At 34.0% G+C, this 25,661-nt stretch overlaps 1 protein-coding gene across 6 annotated transcripts in view; it reads right to left on the bottom strand.

Annotated features, from left to right (window-relative positions):
• Positions 1-25,661, bottom strand: part of NUMA1 (nuclear mitotic apparatus protein 1) — an 81,485-nt gene that overhangs the window by 29,128 nt on the left and 26,696 nt on the right. For all 6 annotated transcript variants that reach the window (XM_031962012.1, XM_031962013.1, XM_031962017.1 and 3 more), the window contains exons 2-3: positions 22,073-22,152; positions 134-219 (exon numbers count right to left, since the gene is read on the bottom strand). In XM_031962012.1, the coding sequence (XP_031817872.1) occupies positions 134-219; positions 22,073-22,114 (128 nt within the window). In that variant the 5' untranslated portion in view covers positions 22,115-22,152. The remainder of the gene's footprint in view (positions 1-133; positions 220-22,072; positions 22,153-25,661) is intronic.

Genomic DNA, 25,661 nt, shown 5'->3' with positions numbered 1-25,661 from the left:
ACCCAGTGTTTGTCCAATCACCTTAGGGCATATCAGGCACAGAGAAGAAAAGGTCTCTTGAGTACTATATCTCCAATTCAAGAGTCCCTTGCTTCCCTTAAACATCACTGGAAATGAGAAGGTTCCTACTCACATTCGATTGATGATCTGGATGAAGATGTTGCAGTCTTGGAGCTCTAGCACTGATGTCACAGGTTCAGCGACCTGGAGGCTGTTCACCTGCAAGACAGAGGAGAGCCAGATAAAGCAATAGACACTGGCACTTAGCAGGACAGTCTCAAAGGTCAGACCAAAGGTCAGGCTTAGGGCTCAGGTCAATGTTACATTCTACTGACTACTGGGGCTGTGTGAACAGAAAGATGAAAACAGATGTGATATTGTAAATTAGAATCACTAAGACTTGGCAAATGATTAGGCATGGGGGAGGAAGGGAGAATGTGAAGGTCCTCAAGATCATGCCATATTCAATTGTTAATGCTGTAAAGTTACCCATGTATATATCCTGTAAATAAAAGGCTATTAAATTAAAAAAAAAAAAAATCATGCCATATTTAGATGGGCAGAAGGAATTGATGTTTTTTTAACTTACAGAAAATCAGAATTTTCCTGATCATAATTACAAAGAATTCAGAGTTTAAAAGAACATTATTTTCATTTAAACTATAATCAGAAAGTTTTGAGTTTAATGCTAATTATGTGAACTATGATAATTCACTTAACTTCTACCTACTTCATTTTCTTCTTCTATGAAATGGGGATGATAAAAGAATACCCACCTCCTAGGGCTGTTGTGAGAATCAAATTAGGGATAATAGACATACACCAGACACTAACGCTTAATTTTTTTTTCTTTACCTTCCTTTTCCATTTCATTCATGTAGTGCCATGTTGAGCTATTCCCTAACCATTAGTTATTTTGTTTCTGGTTGGTTTTGGTGTTTTGTTTTTTTAAACAATTATTTCATTTTAAAGATGAGGAAACTGAGATCCAAAGAGGAGAGGTTAGTCACTAAACATTTATTAAGCACCTCAATGTGCTAAGCATATGGAACACTAAGGTTAAAAAACACACACTCCTTGCTTTCAAGAAACTCAGTCTCATTTAGGAAATGACAAAAACCTACTCACAAACAAGCTATAAACAAGATAAATTGGAAATAACCACTAGATTGGGAAAGACTTCCTACTAAAAGAAGATTTGGGCTGGGACTTGAAGGAAGCCAAGTCAGTCAAGAAGAGATGAAGGAGAGAATTCTAGGCACTTCAAAGACTGTCAATGAAAATATCTGGGATTCACCCTATATTTATGCACACCTGCATTTTTGATTTCCTTCACAGGCTAATTGTACAATATTTCAAAGTCTGATTCTTTTTGTATAGCAAATAACAGTTTGGACATGTATACTTATTTTGTATTTAACTTATACTTTAACATATTTAACATGTATTGGTCAACCTGCCATCTAGGGGAGGGAGTGGAGGGAAAAAATTGGAACAAAAGGTTTGGCAATTGTCAATGCTGTAAAATTACCCATGCATAAAACTTGTAAATAAAAAGCTATTAAAAATTTTAAAAATAATATTTATGATTCAGAGTCAAAGTCACTGGTTTGAAGAGTATATTGGGGAAGGAAGAAAAAAGGTAGAGGGAACTAAGAAAAATAGAAAAAGGGAGGGAAGGGTTATAAAGGACTTTGGATACCAGAGGATTTTTTATTTGATCTTGAAACTGGGATTTACTGGGAAGGAGGAAGAAGGGGTTGATATGGTAAGACTTGCACTTTATAGAAAGATCACTTTGACAGCAGAGTAGAAGACTGACTAGAGGGGAGAGTTTGGAGGCTAGCAGACTCACTAAGAGGCTACTGTGAAAGTCTAGGCATGAGTTGATAAGGGCCTGGATTAGAGTGATGACAGTATCAGAGGCAAAAAGGAAGTATGTTAAAGAGATTTTATATAAGTCAGAATGACAGGACTTGGCAAAAGATTGTATATGGGGGAAAATTCGGGTGGCACCAAGATGGTGGAGTGAAGCTGCTCGAGCTTTCCCAGTTTCCCTTGGAAACCAAACTTCTGAACAGAGTCTGATGGAATGAAACCACTCTCCAGCTCAAGATAGATCAGAAGGACTTCAAGAAAGTTTAGTCTCACTGGGGTGAAAGGACTCAGCCCAGCTCAGACAGTTTCTAGAAAAGTTAAGTGAGAGGATCTTAATTACAGTAGATCAGCAATTGAGACCACTGGTCTTGGCTCAGGAGCAAAGCAGACCAGGGGGCAGCCTCCAATCTCAGCACAGAAGGCAAACTGCAGGCCCAGAAAACCAGGCTGTTCTCTGGAGAGGGTAAGTAGGCCTATCCCCTGCTGTGGGCAAGGCACCAAATACAAGGGGCCCTTGTGCTCAAAGGCATAGCTCAGAGCTGTACAAGAAGCTTGGGATAGTACTATTATTCCAGAAGTAGAGCTTGACCATAAAAGGCAAAAAATAGGAAAAAAGAAAGAAAAAAAAATGAGCAAGAAAGAGGGAAAAACCTTAACCAAACAAAGTTACAGTGATAACAGGAAAGATTAAAACACCAACTCAGAAGAGACAAAATGCCACATGGACTAATCTTAAAGGGGGAAGGGGATATGAAATCAAGATTGAATATGGGGGTGAGGACAGTAAGGGTGAGGAGTTGAGGATGGCATCTAGGTTTCCAGCCTAGGTGAGCAGGAGGTTGGTGGAACCCTCAACAGTTATACAGAACTTCTGAAAAGAGGAGGATTTGGTAGAAGAAATGAATTGTTTTAGATATGTTGAGATTAAGATATCTATAGGACATCCAATTTAAGATACCTAATAAACAACTGGAGATTTAAGATCAGGGATCAGAGCAAAGTTATTAGGGCTGGCTAAGTAGATTTGAGAAACATCAGCATAAAGATAATTAAATCCAAGCAAAATGAGATTACCAAATAGTACAGAGGATAATAAGAAGAGGGCCCAGAATAGCCCAGCAGGACATCTATGGTTAGCTTAAGGGACTTGAATAAAGAGTCAGCAAGAGACTTGAGAGGGAATGGTCAGATAGGAGAACCAAGAGAAAGATGACCCAAGAATCTACAGAGAAGAGATATGCTGGGATTTGATCCTAGAGTTTCTGACTAAAAATTCAACTATCATTAATATTCAAAACCAGTTTCTGTTGGCATGAATTTATCATATATTATCAAATGTAAGAGCTTGCTATGCCAAGTAGAGATGTAAACCAGACTGGGGGGGGGGGGGTCAAGTGTTCCCTGGACTTAAATAATAAATCACTAAGTTTAATAATAATAATTACTTGCATACAAATGGTTTCTGTTCATTATAAAAAGGGATAGACCAAGTAAGACTAAAAGTCTGAAGAATGAATTATATGTTCAATAATAATTAACTTTCTATATGATCTTAGGCCTCAATTTCAAATAGGTATAAATAATAATGAATGTACTATATCAAAGAATTGTTACAATGAAAAAGACATTCTATATTTGAGCAAAGCTTAGAAAATTGTAAAATGCTGGATAAAAGCTAAAAATCACTGTCCTAGGTAATAAGAATATAATAAACCTAGCAAGATAACTATCTCCTATCCCAACACACTGTGGCTATTTCTTCCTTTCCAGACCCTAACCCAAAGTTGACTGCAACTTTCTTAAATCCCTCAGCTGTTCTGGTGCCCCCTTACCCTGCCCATCTACATTGCAGGAAGGGGTTTAGGCCTGGCAACTTTTATTCTCCTTCTGATTTTCCACATTTTGACACCAAGCCTCAAGAAGGATGCGGCCCATCAGTTCTCTTTTGTTTACCTTTCCCTATTAGAAAGTAAATTCCTGGAAGAGGGACAGGAACAGGGTCAGTCATTCTTTTTGCTTGTTATTTGCAGTTCTAGAATGTAGAACATTGCAGGACACATATGAATTCTAAATATATCCTTATAGCTTTGTCTATTTGGTAGAATAGTGAAAAATAATGATATTCAAATCATTTCAGCTAAAATCATCAAAATCAATGGCCAAGTTTGCTTGTTGTTCAACCCATTATTGTATTTTGTCTTGTGGTAAGAATTTTTTTTTTTAAGAATAAGAATGGAATATATAAAGTTTGGAGTTTTCCCCTATATGCTTTCTTCATAGGACAAAAATAGGAACTTAAATGTGAAGATTAATGATATGACTGCCTCATTGATGGCTCAAACATGAGTCCTACCTGATAGTGTAATAGAAAGTGTATGGGGTCAGAGGAGCTGTCTGTATAACCTCTAAGTCACCTTTCCAGAAGAGGAACTGAAGAATTGGATTAAATTGCCTTCTCTAAGATCTCTTCCAGCTTCACACCTTGAGATCACACAATCTCATTAATTCACTAAACTCTGTAAAGTAGGGAAAGAAAGCAGGTGTCTCCTTATTGGAATTTTCAGAATTCTAGAACATTGTTTATAAATCAGTGGAATAGAATATAATTCCAGAATATTTTGTATTTGTGTTTCATTGCTTTCTCATTTGATCTTTTAAAATTTTAACTTTTTTTTTCAATCAATAAAAATTTATTATCTTCCTCCCACTCATCCAATAAAAGAAAGAAAAAACCCCATTTAACAACTATATTAGTTAAGCAAAACAAATCCACACATTTTGTATCTTCTATTTAATCTTCACACCAACCCTGTGAAGTAGGCAGGACAGAAAATACAATTTCCAGATGAAGAAACTAAGGCTCAGAGAGATTACAGTTTATATGACTAGTGTGTAATAATAATTTTTTTTTTTTGGTTAGGCAATTTATTAAGAATCTACAACATCACCCCAAACATCTTCCCAGTCATTCTGCTTTACAATCTTGCTATCTTTGAATTTTTCTCTACTCCCCATACCCAACTGTCTAAGTTCTGTTGAATTGATCTCTCCTAATCTTGCATTCATCCCCTTCTCTCTCCTAGGATGATGAAGATGATAAAGCTAGCATTGATATATTCATGATACACTCATATGCCATATTCTAGAGTTCTCATCCCCTCTGACCTAGATGATCACAACTAGCCTTGCTTAATCCCATCCTCCAAACTGTGGCCAAAGTTCTTAAGTACTTCCTGTTCAGGCTTCTGTCCAGCTCAATAAACTAATAAATATGCTTATACTTGTACTTAAAAGCCCTTCATAACCAGACCCATTATATAGTTTCCCCCTTTCTATATAGTCTATCTAATTAAATTGATCTTCTTGCTGGTCTTCCCACATAACATTCCCTCATATACTTTTACACTGTCTTGAGGGAACTTCTCCACATCTCCCCAGGTTAAGATCCTTTGTTTCCTTTACATCTCAGCTGAAATATCACCTTTTACAAAGGGTATACCCTCCCCCAATTTGTCAGTGCTCCCTTTCAAAAAAAAAAAAAATATATTATCCAGTATTCACTTTCTATCTGTGTATAAATACACAGATGATGTTTGTCCAACACACATGTTGCTTTGTACCGCTAGTAAAAATAATTAATAAATGCTTGACTGAGACATTGTACTAGGCCACAGTGGTCAAAGTCTAACGTCATTGAACTATACAAAAAGATCCTCGAACACAGTTTGCAAAAACTACATAGTTACATTATCTATGATTTACTATATTTTTATTTTGTGTTTTATAATTGTCCCAAATATATTTTATTTAGGCCAATCTCATGAATGTTGCAAGCCATATACAGTCACTGAATAGGTATTTGACACCTCTGTACTAGATGTGCTAAAAATATTAGGAAAGAGAAAGTTAGAATATTGTATTTCTTTCTTTTCTGTAACTTTTTTCTGTATTTCTGTAAACTTTTACAAAACATTTTAAAATATTTTAATAAATCACAATAGGCCATGCATAATCATTAAGGTCATTTTTAGTGACAGTCTCAAAATTCAGATGCTGGATTTAAAATCAAAGGATCTATATTAGAATCCTAGCTCTATCACTTACCAGTAAACTTATACAGTTATTTAAATTTTCTGGACCCAATTTTTTTCAATTCTAAAATCAGAGAGATAACTAAGGTCACCTCTAGCTCTAAGAGTATGATTTTAGCTTCCTTTACACTCAAATAAATTTCAATACAGAACAAGTTATAATTTTTAGTTATTCCTCTTAAGTTTTAGTAACTTCTTTGTACATTCCCATTTACTTTTCTGTTTACATGGTGGTAGTTAAGATTGCATCCCTTCTTTTAGCTTTGCTTCTCCCTCCCACCCCCTTTTAGAATTGCTTCACAAAGTTCCTTGCAGATTTCTTCATGATCCCCATACTGGTTAGTCTTAAACGTATTATCATATTCATTAATATACAATTTCCTATTATTGGTTCCTTTCAGAATTTTTTTTCTGGTCCAAGGAACATTATCCTACAAATATCTCTGAATAGCATGTTTGAAAGTTTCAACTAACTTAACATTCCCAGTATATATTCCTATTAATGAAATTAGATAAAAAACTTCTGCTAGTTTTCAATTTCGTTAGCAATAAATGAATATATCTGTTTCTAACCTACCCCACCAGCAATGTTTCATCCTTTTTTTTTAATACTGGTCAATTTGAAAGGTATGAGAAAAATATGAGGTAATAATTCTGAGTTACATTAATTTGTATCTTGGATTATTAGTGAGACTAAATATTTTTTTCAAGTGTTCACCAATAATTTGTTTGCTCTTTTACAAAATGATCACATCCCTTATTCATTTATCTGTTAGGGACAGGAAATTATCTTGATTAGCTTTAACATTTCCTCATACATTTTATATATCAGGTTTTTATCTGTCATTTTTGCTCTAAATATTTTCCCAATGTTTTCTCTTATTTTACATATATAAATGTATATATGTAAATATACATTTTTTCTTGTTATAATACATTTTCTCAGATCTTATTAATTCCCTCCCCCAGTTCTCCAGTTCTAACTTTAAGTAGAACTCTATATAAAGTGATTTTTTATGTAATGTTAATTTTTTCCTACCCCCCCCCCATTTCACTTAGTCTATATAAGAAAGTCCATTATCTTATACTTATGAGGTGTTTCATTTCTCCCCTAAAGAGCACATCTGATACTAGCCATAATAAAAATGTAAGGATCACTTGAATACAAGGAGAAGGCACAGTATCCCCTCACTGCAAATATTTGGAAACATACTTAGAAAAGTTTCTTAGTTTACCACCATCTTTTATAGTGCCCATATTATAAAAACTTTCAAAAAACAGCAGATTTCTTTTAGAATTCTTTATATGAAGACAAATTTACATAATGTAAACTTAAATAAGGGAGAACATGTGTATAGTTATAGAGAAATTAGTACATCTGTCTTGTCCCAATAATTCTTTCTATCTAACGAAAACAAACTAACTTTTTGTTCTTTTGTCTAGTCATTCCTTCTCAGTCTTTTTCTGTTGGATATATGTCCTATTCCCCCATTTGGGAGTATACTCCAAATCTCTATCCTGGGTCTCTAGGCAACCTCATCAACTTCCATGGATTCAATTACCATTTGTTTAGATGATTTTCACATCTCTATATTCACTCTTATCTTATTCTCTTAAGAACTCATCTTTAAAACAAAACTCCAGTCTCAAAAAAAAAAAAAAAAAAAAAAAAGGGGGGGGGAAGAAAAAAAAACTCCAGTCTCATATCACCAATTGTCCATAAGATATATTTCCAAGCAGATGTCCCATAAATACCTGATATGTAAGACTTTCAAATCAAGAAAACTATTGTCATAAAGAAACATATGAATAAATTTTCTTAAAGTTAAATTGATAATTGCTTAAGCAGTCATAAAATATTTTTTATTTTTATTTTTAAAAATGTGTTTTTTTTTTTAAATAGGCATTTTTCTTCAGCATCTGCCAAAAGCCTATACAGCACCCAAACTTATTCAACAAGCTTTTAACTGCTTTTCATGTGCCAGATGCTAAGGAAACTGAGACAAGTGACGCAATACCTATCTTCAAGGAGATTAATTATCTTATAAGGAAAAAGTTATTTATACACATATTAGATAGAAAATCAATTTCAGGAGAGATATGGGCATGTCCTTCTTGGTCATAAACAATAATTTGTTAGTGTTCTATTACGTACATTTCATTTAATATTTTTTGTATTTATATTCAAGGCAGTAGTATAGAAAGTCTTTGATTTCCTTTGAAAGTTAATTCAAAAATAAAGAATCATTTGGGAATTTACAAAGTCAGAAAGTACTCTATTTTTTAGTCAATGAACAAATAGAAAAGGGAAAGTAAAGGCAAATCATTGTAAAATCCGGTGTTTTAGGTTTCTTGTACTGCTGTAATTCATTTATAGTATATTTTTGTTTAAAAATAAAAAGTGAACATATTAAGTAGTATATTTTAAAATGCATCATCCAATGTTCATCTTGGCAAATTATGTGCTTATTGCTAAAGAAAAATACTCAGCATATGAGTTCTTTTTTTTAGTTAAGACAATTTAGGTATTTGTTGTCTTCAGTAACGGTTTCCCTCCTAAAACATAGCAAATGGTTCTCCAAACATATGTTTAACTCTCTTCCTGGAATCAGCAAAATATCTGCTTCACATAAAAATAATAGCAGCTCATGCTTTCATAACAGGTTGTGATTTGCAAAGTACTCTCCTCACAATAGGCCTTTGAAGTGTGTAATCTAAATACTATTATCCTTATCTCATAAAAGATGAAACTAAGGTTACACAGAGTTAAAAAAAAAAAAACCAACCCAAGATCACAGTTAACTAGGAAATGGAGCTCAGGACTTGAACTCAGATCTTTTGGTTATAAGACCAATGAATGCTCTATCCATTACACACATCCACAGTGCTAATTTCAGGAAACAAAATAATACATGCTTTTAGTGGAGCTATGAATTACAAAACATACTCAGACAAACCCCTTTATGGGAAAAAGTATATATTGTCTAAAAATAAAGTTTCTCTCTAAATGGTGAAAAAGTATTCAAGGATCCTCTACTGAAGCCTTCTTCCAAACCCAGAAAGCAATTTTAGTTCTCAAAAAAGATGTATCAGTCAGGAGAACAAAAAGTTGGAAACGTCTAAAAGTTGTTGAGTACAAGTCTATGATTTCTGAGAACAGTCTCAAAAAGTATATGTGTGCATATATGCACACACATACATGCTGGAAGGTATAAGTTGTTCCCCAAATATCATGGATTTTCAAAGAATGAAGAGATGGAAGGCCTTTTGGTTCAATTTAGTTTACACCAGTTAGCTTAACTTCCCTTATATTGCATATGAGGAAACTGAACCCAAGAGATGAGATGTGACTTGGCTTAAGGTTATACAGTTAAGTGGCCACCCTAGGACTAGAAGCATGATTTCCGAAATCATGTCCAAAGCTTACTCTCCTGCTATCATATGTTATAACTTTCGAAATTCATTGTACCTCAGACTAAAGAAAAGTCCTTTTTAAAGCTCTCCCAAATTTCAACCCAAGGGGCTGCTTACTTTCTATCTCAAATACCCAGACATGGATGACTTCTGAAACAATTCTGAATATTTGATTACATTCTTCAAAGGAGAAATGAGGAGACAAAATATTAATTTCAATCTGAAACTAACCTGATTAATTCTTTTACTTTCTGAAGAATAATTTCAGTTCTCTTTAAAACTACTGAATTAAGATGATGACTTAAATCAGATGATTTAAGGTAATCTGACATATAAAGTTCTACTATTTGAAAATAATTGGCCCGCATTGCTTTCAAATTAAGACTGGTGAATAACTATTTCCCTAAGCGTCTTCTCCCTTTTATTTGCCTGAATTGATAAGAACTAAGACTCAAAGGAAAGGACATTGGACTTGAGAGTATTAGTTTAGTTGTTGAGTAAATTATTTAACCTCTCTAAGCCTCAATTTTATCATGTATAAAGTGGGGAAAACGATACTTGTATAGGCTTCCTCAGAGAGTTGTTGTGAGAAAATGGTTTGTAAACCCTTTAAGAGACAGTAAATGGTAACCTCCAAGAGAGTAGGATTGATTTTTCAGTACCATAGTACCATGAACAAAATGGGCAATCAAAACTTTGAACCAAGTTTTACATGTTATCTATTCCTAAGAAACTGTCACAGTATTATTGCCACCATACAGGTTTTAATTACATACCATTCTATTATTTTCATTTGCCAAAATAACCAGCAAACATTCCTGTAGTACAAAAGTAGGTAATAGAGAATATTAAAAGGAAAGATTTTAAGTAAATGATGACAGGTAGCCAATTAAGATAATTTTGCTAGAGTGGTCAAACTATTAATTAGGGAAAAATGGCCCCATTTCTGCAGGCCTCCAAAAATAGATATGATTTCTTCTCCTGAATCATTCTTCTTCCCATTTGTCAAAAAATTACCACCTAGTAAATGTGGATTCAAGCATAGTATTTTCACCTTTTTGTTTCTTTGGTTTTTCTCTCATGGTTTTTTCCCTCTCTTTTGGTTTGATTTTTCTTGTACATGCCAATTATGGAAATATGTTTAAAAGGATTGCAAACATATATCTGATTGCCTGCTGTCTTGAGGAGAGGGGAGGTAGAAAAAAAATTAGAACACAAAGTTTTGCAAAAATGAATATTGGAAACTATCTTTACATATACTTGGAAAATTAAAATACTATTTAAGAAATTTTAATGCCCTTCTGGCATAGAATAAGGAAATAATTAGCACCAAATTTACATTTAAATGCCATATAGGCTTCTCTGAAGTACAGCAAAAGAGTACCTGATTTTCACTCTTCTCACATTAGGGGACATGGATGTCCCTATACTTCATAGAGCTTTGTTTTTGTACTAGTGCAGTGGCAAATAATGATTTATAGTTTCATAATCACCATCTTTGGAAATCAAGGATAAAAATATCTGGAAAAAACATCATTAAAAACGATAACTGAAGAGGATTCTGGAAAGATGGTGGAGTAGATCAAAAAACTACAAGCTCTCTAGATTTAACCAACAAATAAAATAAAAATACACCTCAGGGTATGCCAAATGGCTACATGCTCAGAAAAAATTTAAAGAATTCAAAAAACACTTTAAAAATTAAATGAAACTGAGGAAAAACAAAACAAAACAGAAACAACAAAAAAAGAACTACCACTGGGCTCTTTTCAACAATGAGATGAATCAAGGCAATTCCAATAGACTTGGGATGGAAAGAGCTATTTGAATCCAGAGAAAGAACTTTGGAGACTGAATGTGGAACAAAGAATAGTATTTTCACTTTTTTGTTGTTTGTTTTTTCCTCTCATGTCTTTTCCCCCTTTTAATGTTTTGTTGTTGTTGTTGTTGTTTTTTGCATAGCATGACAAATGTGGAAATATGTTTAGAAAAATTGCACATGTATAACCTACATAGGATTGTTTGCTATCTTGGGGAGTGAGGAAAAAAATTTGGAACACAAGATTTTGCAAAGGTGAACGCTCAAAACTACCTTTTGCATGTATTTGAAAAAATAAAATCCTACTGAATTTTTTTTCTTAAAAGAACCATCCAAGAAAAACAAGAATATTGTGGAAAGTTAATCAACTAGAAAAGGAGACCCAGAGTCTTAAAAGAAGAAAATGATTCTATGAACATCAGAACTGGGTAAGGGGAAGTCAGTGAAGCTACAGGACCAAGAAATAACAAAATAAAATACAAAGAATGAAGTAACAGAAGAGAATGCAAAACATCTTATAAGAAAAACAACAGGGGGCAGTATGCAGTGGATAGAGCACCAGCCCAAAAATTAGGAGGACCCGAGTTCAAATCTGGTCTCAGATACTTAACACTCGTAGCTGTATGACCCTGGCGAAATCACGGAAGAAAGGAAGGAAGGAAGAAAAGGAAGGACGTAAAAGGAAAAACAGATCTGGAGACAGATCAAGAGGAAATATAAGAATAATTGGATTACCTGAAAACTGTGTTCAAAAAAAGAACTGACACAATGATACAAGAAATGATCAAAGAAAATTGTCCTGAAGTGACAGAGTAAGATAGGAAAACAGAAATAGAAAAATTCCACCAGTCACCACTTCAAAAAGATCCTACAAGAAAATATAGAGGAACATTACTACTAAATTTCAAAACCCCCAGAATAAAGAGAAAAATTTACAGGAAACAAAAAAACAATTCAAATATGCTGGAGCTACAATTAGAATAGTACAGGATTTATCAGCAGTTCTAATAAAAGAATAAAGGTCCCAGAATATTTTATATAGACAAACAAAAGAATTAGGCCTGCAATGAAAATATATCCAACAAAATTAAGGACAATATTGAATGTTTAAAAAAAAAAAAAAAAAAGATATTCAATTAACTCTTAGATTTTCATCATTTTGTCTCAAATCTGAATTCAATAAAAAATTTAACATGTAAGAGCTAACATCAAAAACCAATTTCAAAAGATTCACCGAGAACAAACTTTATGTTTTATATGTGGAAATCTAAATATGTTCAAAATAGACATTAGTAACTGAACAATCCAAAAGAACAGAATAGAACTAAGTATGATCTGATTCTAAAAAGCAAAATTTTCTAGAAAAAGGTAAAAACAGTAATTATATTATATGAATGAGGTACAGAGGAAGAACCAAAACGGAAGAAATGGGTGGGGGAGAATGGCTGGTAACTCTGAAAACCTACTCACATTGGCAATGGGTTAAATAGGGAACCATGTATACATCCATACATCACAAAGGTGAGTATGTGTATATGTATAGCTATATGTATTGTGTGGGGGGCGTGTGTGTAATAAATTTATTTGAACTTAACTGTCGCTTGCCTGTGGAAGTTGAGGGGGAAATTAAAAGGGTGAAAAAGTATAAAGCAAGAGCACAGCAGAGAGCAATAGAAAACTTACATAGAAGCAAAGATGGACAGTCATGACTATAATGTCTTCTATTATTATACTTGCTTTGTTGAAATGGAAATTTATTGTTACATATCTTGAATCTTCCTTGATGTTCTGCTGGGCACATGACAATAATTTTTTTTTCTTTTTTCTATTTTCTAATTTTGTATTTAAGTTTTTAGAAAATAAAATTTTAAAAATAAATTTTAAAACTACAACTGTAAATATGACTAATAAACCAATCTTAAGTTTGGCATAGAAGTTCTATATAAAACAATTATGAGATGCCTGTTCAAAGCCCTCCTTTTGCTAAAAATGAAATAATTAATAATTTCTTATTTTGTTTTAATTATAATTTCATCCTTTAAAAGAAAAAGGAGCCAACAAGTAGTATTATTGAATTATAGAATTGATTTCTTGGGGGAAATAATAGGAACACTATTTTGACTGGTTTTGATAAGGAAATCTGGGGATAGTGTGATATACACCCAAATTTTTGGGAAATTCTACAAAAGCCAAGAGGAACAGAAAGCTCTCAAAAATAAGATTGTGAAGATATAACAAACAGTCCAATGGAAAGGGGAAAAAAATTATTCAAAAAGATCTATACAAATATAAATGGGAATCCATTAAACCTCTTAGATTTTTAAAAGACAGAACATGCAAAAGCAGATTATAGAGTATAAACAAAAAAATATGTCATCAACCACAATTCCAAAGGACTTACAATGAAATATGAGATAGGGAGTTGATGAAATCAAAGTATAGAATGAAGCATATTTCGTTTGGACATCACTAATGTGGTCTGTTTTACTTAACTATACATTTTTTATAACAAGTAACATTTTTCTTGCATTCTCAATGGGCAGAGAAGGGGGCAGTGGGGAGGAGAGAATTCAGAACTGAGAATAAAATAAAATTGATTAACAAATGTAAAAAGTCCCGATTCTTTTAAGACCTTTGTCAGGAATATCAAAACTCAGAATGAGTTATGGTGAGAAAAGATGGAAAGGTTCCCTCCCTTGTCCCCCAGCAAATACTGGAGAAAAGAAGACAGGATATGTAGAACAACGGTAACAGATACAAAAGAGACTTCAAAGCTGTTCATATTTTATTCTGTTTCTGGGGTCATGTCCAAGGGGAATGATCTTTGAACGGTAAAGGACAGAACAAAAAATAGCTAATAGAGAGTTAAAACCCAAGATAAGCAGAGATATGGTAGGGAGAGTTATAACTGCCCTTAATTAAAATTCATGTCTCCAGGTCCTGGTAAATTATAAAATTATGCATTATGAAAGAATGAGAAGACATGACTGCTGAACCACTGTCAATGATCTTTGAAAAGATCAAAGTAATAGCCATTAAACATTTTTTTAACGTACAGGAAAAAAATTTTAAAAGTTCTGAAGTACTGACAAGCAGGGCTGTTTTGAAAGTAATATATACAATGTAGCATATATTTGAAATTTAGGCATAAAAAATGAAGATTTAATTTCACAATCATCTTTTGCTGTTTATGTTCATGGAAATGCCCCTTTTTTTAGTGATTTAAGTTTAAAATAAATTTTTTTAAAAGTTTTTTTTTTTTAATTGATTTCCAAATTCTCTTCTCCTTTCTATCCCCTTCCCTATACATTGGGAAGGCAGACAATGTGATATCAATTATACACATGAAATTATGAAAAACTAATTTCCACACTCCTCCAAAACAAGAAAAATGTGAGAAAATTATATTCTGATTTGCACTCAGAGTTCATCAGTTTTCTCAGGAGAGGAATAGCATTTTTTCACCTTGAGTCCTTTAGAATTGTCTTGGATTATTGTACTGATCAGAGAAACTAAAACTTTCACATTTGACCATTATATAACATTGTTAATGTAATACAATGATCTTACACTTCTTATTTCACATCAGTTTGTATATGTTTTGCTGTGTATTTCGGAAAACACCCCAATCATTTCTTATAGCACAATAACAGTCCATTACAACCATATTGAAATATGGGAATATGCTTAAAATGATTGTACATGTACTATTTCAGATTGCTTGCTATCTTGGGGAGGGGAGAAGTATAGGAGGGAGAGAGAAAAAAAAAGAGAACTCAAAATCTTAGAAAAATAAATGTTGCATTGACTCAAATTTATAAGAATTCAAGCCATTAAGGAATAGATTAGTTGATCAGTGGAATAGATTAGGTTCAAGGGATAAAACAGCCAACAAATATAGCAACCTAGTCTTTGACAAACCCAAAGATCCCAGCTTTTGGGATAAGAACTTACTGTTTGATAAAAATTGCTGGGAAAATTGGAAACTAATATGGCAGAAACTAGGCATTGATCCATACTTAACACCTTACACCAAGATAAGGTCAAAATGGGTTCATGACCTAGGCATAAAGAATGAAATTATTAATAAATTAGAGGAACACAGGATAGTTTACCTCTCAGACCTGTGGAAGGGGAAGGTCTTTATGACCAAAGCAGAACTAGAGATCATTACTGATCACAAAATAGAAAATTTTGATTATACCAAACTGAAAAGTTTTTGTACAAACAAAACTAATGCAGACAAGATTAGAAGGGAAGCAATAAACTGGGAAAATATTTACAGTCAAAGGTTCTGATAAAGGCCTCATTTCCAAAATATATAGAGAATTAACTCTAATTTATAAAAAATCAAGTCATTCTCCAATTGAAAAATGGTCAAAGGATATGAACAGACAATTCTCAGATGAAGAAATTGAAACTATTTCTAGTCATATGAAAAGATGCTCCAAGTCATTATTAATCAGAGAAATGCAAATTAAGACAACTCTAAGATACTGCTAAACACCTGTCAGATTGGCTAAGATGACAGGAAAAAATAATGATGATTGTTGGAGGGGATGCGGGAAAATTAGGACATTGATGCATTGTTGGTGGAGTTGTGAACGAATCCAACCATTCTGGAGAGTAGTTTGGAACTATGCTCAAAAAGTTATCAAACTGTGCATACCCTTTGATCCAGCAGTGTTACTACTGGGCTTATATCCCAAAAAGTATAAAGAAGGGAAAGGGACCTGTATGTGCACGAATGTTTGTGGCAGCCCTTTTTGTAGTGGCTAAAAACTGGAAACTGAATGGATGTCCATCAGTTGGAGAATGGCTGAATAAATTGTGGTATATGAAAATTATGGAATATTACTGTTCTGTAAGAAATGACCAACAGGATGATTTCAGAAAGGCCTGGAGAGACTTACACGAACTGATGCTGAGTGAAATGAGCAGGACCAGGAGATCATTATATACTTCAACAACAATACTAGATGATGACCAGTTCTGATGGATCAGGCCATCCTCAGCAACGAGATCAACCAAATCATTTCTAATGGAGCAGTAATGAACTGAACTAGCTATGCCCAGAAAAAGAACTCTGGGAGATGACTAAAAACCATTACATTGAATTCCCAATCCCTATATTTATGCACACCTGCATTTTTGATTTCCTTCACAAGCTAATTGTACAATAATTCAGAGTCTGATTCTTTTTGTACAGCAAAATAATGTTTTGGTCATGTATACTTATTGTGTATCTAAGTTATATTTTAATATATTTAACATCTACTGGTCATCCTGCCATCTAGGGGAGGGGGTGGGGGGGTAAGAGGTGAAAAATTGGAACAAGAGGTTTGGCAATTGTTAATGCTGTAAAGTTACCCATGTATATATCCTGTAAATAAAAGGCTATTAAATAAAAAATAAAATAAAAAAAAATAAAAAAAAAAAATAAAAAAAAAGAATTCAAGCCATTCTCCAATTGATAAATGGTCAAAGGATATGAACAGACACTTTTCAGCTGAAGAAATTGAAACTATTTCTAGTCATATGAGAAGGCGCTCTAAATTACTATTGTTCAGAGAAATGCAAATTAAGACAACTCTGAGATACCACTACACACTTCTCAGATTGGCTAAGATGACAGGAAAAGATAATGATGAATGTTGGATGGGGATGTGGGAAAACTGGGACACTGATACATTGTTGTTGGAACTGTGAACAAATCCACCCATTCTGGAGAGCAATTTGGAACCATGCTCAAAAAAGTTATCAAACTGTGCATACCCTTTGACCCAGCAGGGTCTCTACTGGGCTTACATCTCAAAGAGATCTTAAAGAAGGGAAAGGGATCCACATGTGTAAAAATGTTTGTGGCAGCCTTTTCTATAGTGGCTAGAAAGTGGAAACTGAATGGATGCCCATCAATTGGAGAATGACTGAATAAGTTATGTTGTATGAATGTTATTGTTCTATAAGAAATGACCAATTTCTTATTGATTTCAGAGAGGCCTGGAGAAACTTATATGAACTGATACTAAGTGATATGAGCAGAACTAGGAGATCATCATACATGGCAACAAGACTATACGACGATCAATTCTGATGGACGTGGCTCTCTTCAACAATGAGATGATTCAAACCAGTTCCAATTGTTTAGTGATGAAGAGAACCAGCTACACCCAGAGAGAGGACTATGGGAACTGAGTGTGGACCACAACATAGCATTTTCAACTCTTTTTGTGGTTGCTTCCTCGCATTTTATTTTGCTTTTTTTAAAAAAACTGGTTTGAGTTTTCTTGTGCAGCACAATAATTATATAAATATGTATACATATATTAGATTTAACATATATTTCTACCATGTTTAACGTATAGAGGACTACTTGCCCATATAGGGGAAGTTATGGGGGAAGGTATGGAAAATTGGAACACAAGGTTTTGCAAGGGTTAATGTTGAAAAATTGTCCACGCGTATGTTTTGAAAAATAAAAAGCTTTAATTAAAAAAAAAAAGAAATGTTGAAACTATCTTTATGTGTAATTAGAAAGATAAAATATTGTTAAAAAATTTAAAAAACCAATCGTATCATAACTCATCCAGTCATTCCCCTATTGATGAGCACCCTTCTCAATTTCCAATTTCTTTGCCACCAAAAAAAAAAAAAAAAAAAAAAAAATATATATATATATATATATATATATATATATATATACACACACATACATATGGGTGTGTACACTCATTTTTACATATAGATCCTTCTTTTTATTTGATCTCTTGGGATGGAGTAGTATTGCTAGGCCAGAGTGTGAGGTTTCTAGCCCTTTGGGTAGAGTTTCAAATTGTTCCCCAGGATGGGTGGACCAATTGTTATATTAGCAGTTTCTTAAGTATACCTATTTTTCCCTTACCCCTCTCCAGCATTCCTCATCTCTGGTAGATATGAAGTGGTACCTCAGATTTATTTTAATTGGCCTTCTCATTTGATTTAAACCATTTTTCCACATAACCAAAAGAAAGTTTTGATTCCTTCTTTTGAAAACTTCCTGTTTATATCCTTTGGCCATTTATCAATTAGGGAATGACTCATAAATTTGACTCAGTTTTATAGTTAGCATATATTTGAGAAATGAAATCTTTATGAAACTTCTGCAAAATATTTTACATTATTTCATTGTCTGACACCTCCTCTTAACATAATGTATTTTCCCTAATTACTCTTTTTAATTAGATCTAGTTTTGCTTTTGCTCTGAGATCATGATTACTATTCCTGTTGTTTTTTTTGTTGTTGTTCAGCTGAAGCATATCCGATTTTGTTCCACCCTCTTTATTTTGTTTTTTTTTTTGTACACAATATATACTGTTGGATTTTGGTTTCTTAATCCATTCTATTATCTACTTCCATTTTATGAGTGAGCTTATCTCATTCCCAGTTACAATGAATTTCCCTCGCTCACGTTTTCTACATTTTTTTCTTTTTTATCAGTTCTGGTCTTTTCATCAGGAATATTTGAAATTCCTCTATTTCCTTAAATATTCAGTTTTTCCCCTGAAGAATTACATTGTTTTGCTGAGTAGGTGATTCTTGTTTGAAATCCTAGCTCCTTGTTTTCTGCTGTATCATATTCCAAGTCCCCTACTCCTTTAATGTAGAAGGCACTAAATCTTGCATGATATTGATGGTGGCTCAACAATATCTGAATTTTTTTCTTTCTGGCTGCTTAGAAGCATTTTCTCTTTGACATTGGAGCTCTGGAATCTAGCTAAAATGTTTCTGAGAATTTTTATTTTGAAATTTCTTTTAGATGATGTTGATTCTTTCCATTTTTATTCTACTCTCTGGATCTTAACTACTAGGCTAATTTTCCTTGAAATTTCTTGAAATATGATTAGTCTCTTTGATAAATGGCTTTCATACAGTCCAATAATTCTTAAATTTTCTCCTCGACCCATTTTCTATGTTGTTTTTTTAATGAGATTATTTCATATTTTCTTTTTTCCCTTCATTCTTTTGACTTTGTTTTATTGGTTTTTGATGTCTCATGGAATCATCATATTTCACTTGCCTAAGAAATTATTTTTCCTCAGTTTTTGCACCTCCCTTTTCCATTTGGCCTATTCTGCTTTTAAAGGCATTCTCTTCAGTGGATTTTAGTGCCTCTTATACTATTAGTCCAATTCTGTTTTTTGATTTTTTTCTTAGCAATTTTCCTTGAACCTTTTACCAAGCTATTCTCTTTTGATACTTTTCTTACATCACACACTCATTTCTTTTCCCATTTTTTCCTCTCCCACTCATCTCTTTCTTCAACTCTTCTAGGGATTCTTTTTGGGCTTAGGTTTGATTAGCTTTTCTTCTGTTGTCTCCTTTTGATTTTGTTTCTTGGTCTTCCCTGCCACTATAACAACTTTTCGCTTTTTATTGTTCTTTGCCTGTTTTCCAGCTATTTCTTGACTTTGAACTTTATGGTAAAGTTGTGATCTGCTCACTTGGAGTAGAGGAGGCACTGTTCCAAACTTCAGTCTTTCTTGTATTGATGTTTTCAGAGCTAGAGTTTGGCGGGGTCTGCAAAGTTTTGGTGCTTCCAAAGTGATATAATCCTGGGAGACATATGATCACTGCTTTTCTGGCCTATATGCTAATCTTTACCCAGGAAAGTTCCCTGCTGTCAAAAGCTCTAGCAAGTTCTTTGCCTTGGAATTATAACCAGGGTCTCTGTGCACTTGCAACTGACCCCCAATGCAGCAGTTGCCAATCAGTGCCAGCTGTACTCAGTGCCAACAGAGATGCTAATAATCTTTTTCTGACCAATTGTCAGATTGTTGGAGGGGAGATACAGAGAAAGTCTCTGGACTGAGAGCTCTGAAGCTGCTCAGTTGCTGCCACTACACATGTGACCTCCAGACAGGTTTCCACCTCCCATCCCCCCATCCCCAAGTCATAAGCTTCTCTTGCTGATGTTCTTTGTTTTCATAGGCTAGAAAAATGTCTCATGTTGAATTTTTCTTGGCTCTGCCATTCCAAAATTTAATTTAAGGTGTTATTCTAAAATTTTATTAAAAAAAAAAAAAAAAAAAAAGATCACAGGACTCAAAAAACTAAAACTTGACCTTTTGACCCAGCAATGTCACTATTAGGATTATACCTCAAAGAAATAAAAAAGCAGGAAAAAACTCATGTAAAAAATATAACAGTTCTTAGTGGTGGCAAAGAATGGAAAACTGAAAGGGTACCCATGAATTGGAGTATAGTTGACCAGTTCTGGTATATGAATAAAATAATTGAAGAAAAAGGGAATAGCTTCAAAGAGACTTAAGATTTCTATGAAATGATGTAAAAAGTGGGTAGAATCAGGAAAAAAAATTTATACAACAAAAAGAAAAACAACTCTGAAAGACTTAGCAATTCTGATCAATACATTAATCAATCACAATTCCAGAGGCTTCTAGGTGGTGCAGCAGATAAGACTGCCAGGTTTGCAGTCAAAAAGATTCCTCCTCCTGAACTCAAGCGATGCCTCAGATATTATAAAGATTATAAAGAAATCAAAATCTCTGCTCTCAAGGATCTTACTTTCTATTGATAAAAGGGCATTTATATACAAAGTATATACAAAATGTATAGTTTAAACTTGGACTTGTGACTTCTGTGATGCAGCAAACTTCCAACAAGATACCTCCCTTTTCCATTACAGCTAAGCAAGAACCCAGGAATTTATAGTCAGAAGGTGGTCTGGAGACCCTGGTGACTTAAGTTATTTGCACCAGTTAAAATAGCAATTATATATTAAGAAGCAATACTTTTTCAGATATTCCAGAGTGAGGCCTATTCACTCTGACACGGTGTCTCATGAAAAATACAAGGTAATTATTTCACAAGCTGAGGGAATCAAAAAAGGTTTCAAGGCCTCTGTAGGTGCTTTCTGAACTTGAAGGAAATATGAGATTCTAAGATGCAAAAGTGAGGAAAGAGTATGTTCTGGATAGAAAGAGAAGAGGGATTGGGGTCATCATGTGCAAAGGTGTAGAATAGGAGACAGAATGTTCTGTATGAAAAATGGCAAAGAGGCCATTTTTTTTTTCTTGATAATGAGGGGAGATGATTATGTTAAATACATATTACTTATTTTATTTTTTATTTTTTTGCTGAGGCAATGGGGATTAAGTGACTTGCCCATGATCACACAGCTAGGAAGTATTAAGTGTCTGAGACCAGATTTGAACTCAGGTCCTCCTGACTTCAGGGCTGGTGCTCTATTCACTGATCCATCTAGCTGCCTCTATATTACTTATCTAAAACTGGGGAAGTGAAGTTCCCTTTTGTTTAAAAAAAAAAAAAAATTAAAAAATTAAAATGTTTTCTAGTATCTGAAGATTTGTGACATAGAAAGATTAAATAAATTCTGTTCGGCAAGAGTAGAATTAGAAACAAAGTGAAAGTTACTGGGACACATTTCGGTTTGATATAAGGAAAAACCTCAAAAATGACAACCATTCAAAATGAACTGCTTTGTGAAGTAGTAGGTGGCTGGCTCCTTACTAGAGATTTCTGAGCAAAAACTAGATGGCTACGTGTATCGTCATGAGCAGATGGGATTCTTACTGAGGTACTAGAACTAAAGGTCTTCAAATAATTCTTATCAGGAAAAATGAAGACTGAAGGTGATTTGGGGATATTTAATATCTCCTCAAACACACAAAGAAAGATAGTAGTTAAAGTGAGTTCCTGATGAATGCTTGGAATAAATTAAACTTTCAATATTGATTTCAGTCTAGAGTAGGTTTAGCAGAGTTCAAAAGCCAGTTTCTAGAAACAAAGGAATCCCTTTGCCCAACAGGAAGAAACACAGGGGAGACAATGACAAGGAATATCACCTACCCAAGAGAGGAGTGCAGCTGCCCTGGTCTCATGAAGAGTCATACTGGTGATGTCAGATGGTCAAGCCCCTGCACCTGGAACTTAAAGAGAAAAACAGTAGCAGTTTAGAGTTTGGGAAGTTGGATTGACATGCCATGTTACAAGAGAAAAGAATAACTTTTTTGTTTAAGCCCCACAGCAATCTAAATTGTACCCACTGCTTAGGCCCCAATCACGGCAACATACTGGGGAATACAACAATTTTCCCAGAGATTAGAGAAGTAGCTAGTGCTGCCCCAAAGCAGATTATCACTGACAACCTTTTAGAGAAGACTACTGGACCAAATTCAATGTGCATGCCCTGTCCAAGTGCTAAATACTTTGTATAAGATAACTTTTTAGGCTACGCCTTTGTCATATTCAATGGTAACCTTCCCCTTAAGGAGAAGCCAGCAAGATTCTAAGGCTTCCCTGCAAGATCCTAAAATCCTGCCTGATTCACATAAGCAGGTCTTCAGGGAAAGGTACTCTTCCCATATTAAGTTTTCAATACTATTACTTGGGGTGGAAAAAGATCTTCTCAAATCTAAGTTACCTAGGATTTATCAATAAAAGGGACATTTAGAATTTAACATTTATTTGATTCCTTTTAGATAAGAGTAATTTGCTAAAAACAGGTAAATTTAGATATGTTTCCTACCTTCCTAGAATTTTAAAGTTTAATAAAGACATGACACCAACACAGATAGCTATAACACAATCAATAATCCAATCCAATTAGCATTTATTTGTCAACTATGTGCAAGGTATATTAGGTGTTAACACCTATATTAGATGTTTAATTGTTATATATAAAATCAATAAAATGCTTCTTGAGGATACTCACATTTATAGTGCTTCAGAGTTTACAAAGTCACATACAACTCGCACCTGAATTCAGATCCCTTGAATCTATTGACTTTTCTACAAAATCCTATCCTGACTCCATGTTATGTTATTGTTACAGTCCTAGAGATAAACTAGATTCACTGGAGATATGAGAAGAAAGAATGAAGAAATTAAGGGAGAGTCTAAGTAAGTGACTGCCTGCCCTACAGAATTGTTTTGAGAATCAGAGATGTCAAACTATTTTATCAACCTAAGTTGTAATTATTTACTAAGTCCTATTCACATAGCAAGATCTACTCATTAGGTAATATTTAAGTGACAGCTGGTCTATTCCCAGGGTTAGTAAGATTTTGCTTCTATATAGAAGTCAGAATCCTGAGGAGAAATACTCTGGTCAGAGACCAGACAAAAGTACTTTCTTGGCTCAGTTTGGGTTGCCCTTGTTTTTTGGCAAAAAGAGTAAGGCTAAATTTTTTCTCTGCTTATTCCCATCGTGGGACAAGAGTCCAAGCTCATTCTTCCTTCTTGAGACTAAACTCATCTTTGGATCATTCCCATCACATCTTAGAATCTTTTTTACCACCCCCCCCTCCCCCAAATCAATCATTTCCTTTCCTGTTAACGAGACTAAAAGTCTAGGTCAAAAAGACATTTCAATTTCTATTCCTGCCACAGGAGTAAAGGGTAAAAGTTATATGTCATTAAAACTAAAAAGCATCTTAAGACATCACCATATATAACCACTAGTAACTATTTTGCCCAGGGTCACACTCCATTCCCTAGAACTGTGTTTCTTAAACACATGTGGCCAAATGCTTTTGGACTTGCAATATAATGAAGAATTCTGTAGTAGCAGTTCACATTTACATCATACTTTAATGTTTATAAATTACTTTTCTCAAGAACACAAACTTGTGGAATGGAAGTATGATTACTTATATTTAACAGATGAAAAAAGTGATGCTGACATTAATTGACTTGCTCAAATTTATGCTATTAGTGTTGAAACCTAGGCTTAAAAAAACCCCGTTTCCTAACTGTCAGGTCAAGCAGTTTTCCATTTCACTGTTTCCTCCTCAGATACAGGTCTTGGGAGCCTCATATCCAAAATAGCCAGATTAAGGGGGTGAGGTCAGATGCAGAAATTCTGCATCAAGTTATAGAAAATCAAGCCTATTTCCCCAAATTGACGCATATTTTTATATTTAATATTTGAAGGAAAAATATTAACATGATCTTGCCAAAAAGTGGTATTCACATTTCATGAAATAAAGAGAATCCCCTGAAGACAATTCCAATAGGCTTGGGATGGAAAATGTCATCTACATCCACAGACAGAACTATGGAAACTGAATGTGGATTGAAGCATGTATCTTCACTTTTTATTTGTTTTTCTTTCTCATGTTTTTTCCCCTTTTGGTCCGATTTTTCTTGTACAACATGATAAACATGGAAATATGCTTAAAAGAATTGCACATATTTAATCTATATCAGATTGCTTGTTGTTTGGGGGATGGGAGAGGTAATGAAACAAGAAATGAATGTTAAAAACTTTCTTTACATGTATTTGTAAAAATAAAATACTACTGAGAAAAAAAAAGGAAAGGAAATTAGAGAATCCCAAAGAACATTGCACTATACAGAGTAGAAAGCAGAATGGTAGATACTTGATTATAAAGGGTTGAAAAATAAAATGTATGGTCCAAGATGCCTAATTTGATAATATGAACTGTTTTTTTAAATTAAATTTTAAATTTAAAGTTAGATACAACGTAATATATTTATTAATTTATAAAGACCTACACTTTGCTTCCAAGTATTAATTTCACAAAGATGGGGGAAGTATGTCTAGACAGTAATTCATCTGAAAAAGATCTGAATGTTAAGGGACTCACTATATACTATTAAGCTCAGTATGAATTAAAACTACAACATGACAGCCAAAAAAGCTAATGTAATCTCAAACTGCACTCTGAAATGGTGTACGGTGGCAGGGCTGTGAAATAATCAACATCACTGGAAGGGTTTCTTGTTCAGACATAGGCTTGACTAAATAGCTTCTGAGGTCCCTGCTACTCCTAGATTCTGATTTTAGAATAAGAGCAGCTGGTTCATATCTTGGCTCTGTAATTAGTACTACTGTACTAGTATTTTATGATCTTGGTCAAGTCACAACATCTCTTACTAGATAATGTCAAATTCTAAAACCTATGAATCTGTAATAAAGTGATTCTACCAATTAAGAATCTGAGGTCTATATAGAAAAAAGTCTAAAGGTCTCTGGATACTCATCACTGATTCTTAAGGAATGAGCAGTTTTCTCTTTCTTCCCCACCCCACTCTTAAATATCATCTGGCAGCCATTATCTCCCCCTCTGGAGCTACTCTTGCTGGAAAAACCAATGTAGTTTTGTTATATACACTACTCTCCCCTTAACCTGTCTTTCCCCTCAATCTGTCTGCACTTCAGAGGTTGTACCATCTGGCCTCTAAGTTATCTTCCAGTTCTTGATCTATGATCCTCTAATCTAAGGTATATATAGGAACATTCCTCACCTCTTGGAGTCAGTCATTCCACTGGGTTCTAAGTAAAACAGGATTACTGAATTATCCTAGAATGGTATATAACCAGTCCTTCAGCTCAAGAAGGGTACTATGGCTTTAAAAAGACATTGGCTAGGAACCCAAGGGATTTCAGCCAGAGCTCCATCCTCTCTCCTCC

This window comes from Sarcophilus harrisii, chromosome 3, assembly GCF_902635505.1.
Source record: "Sarcophilus harrisii chromosome 3, mSarHar1.11, whole genome shotgun sequence".
NCBI classification, from domain to species: domain Eukaryota; kingdom Metazoa; phylum Chordata; class Mammalia; order Dasyuromorphia; family Dasyuridae; genus Sarcophilus; species Sarcophilus harrisii.
This window is presented reverse-complemented; position numbering and strand designations above follow the sequence as displayed.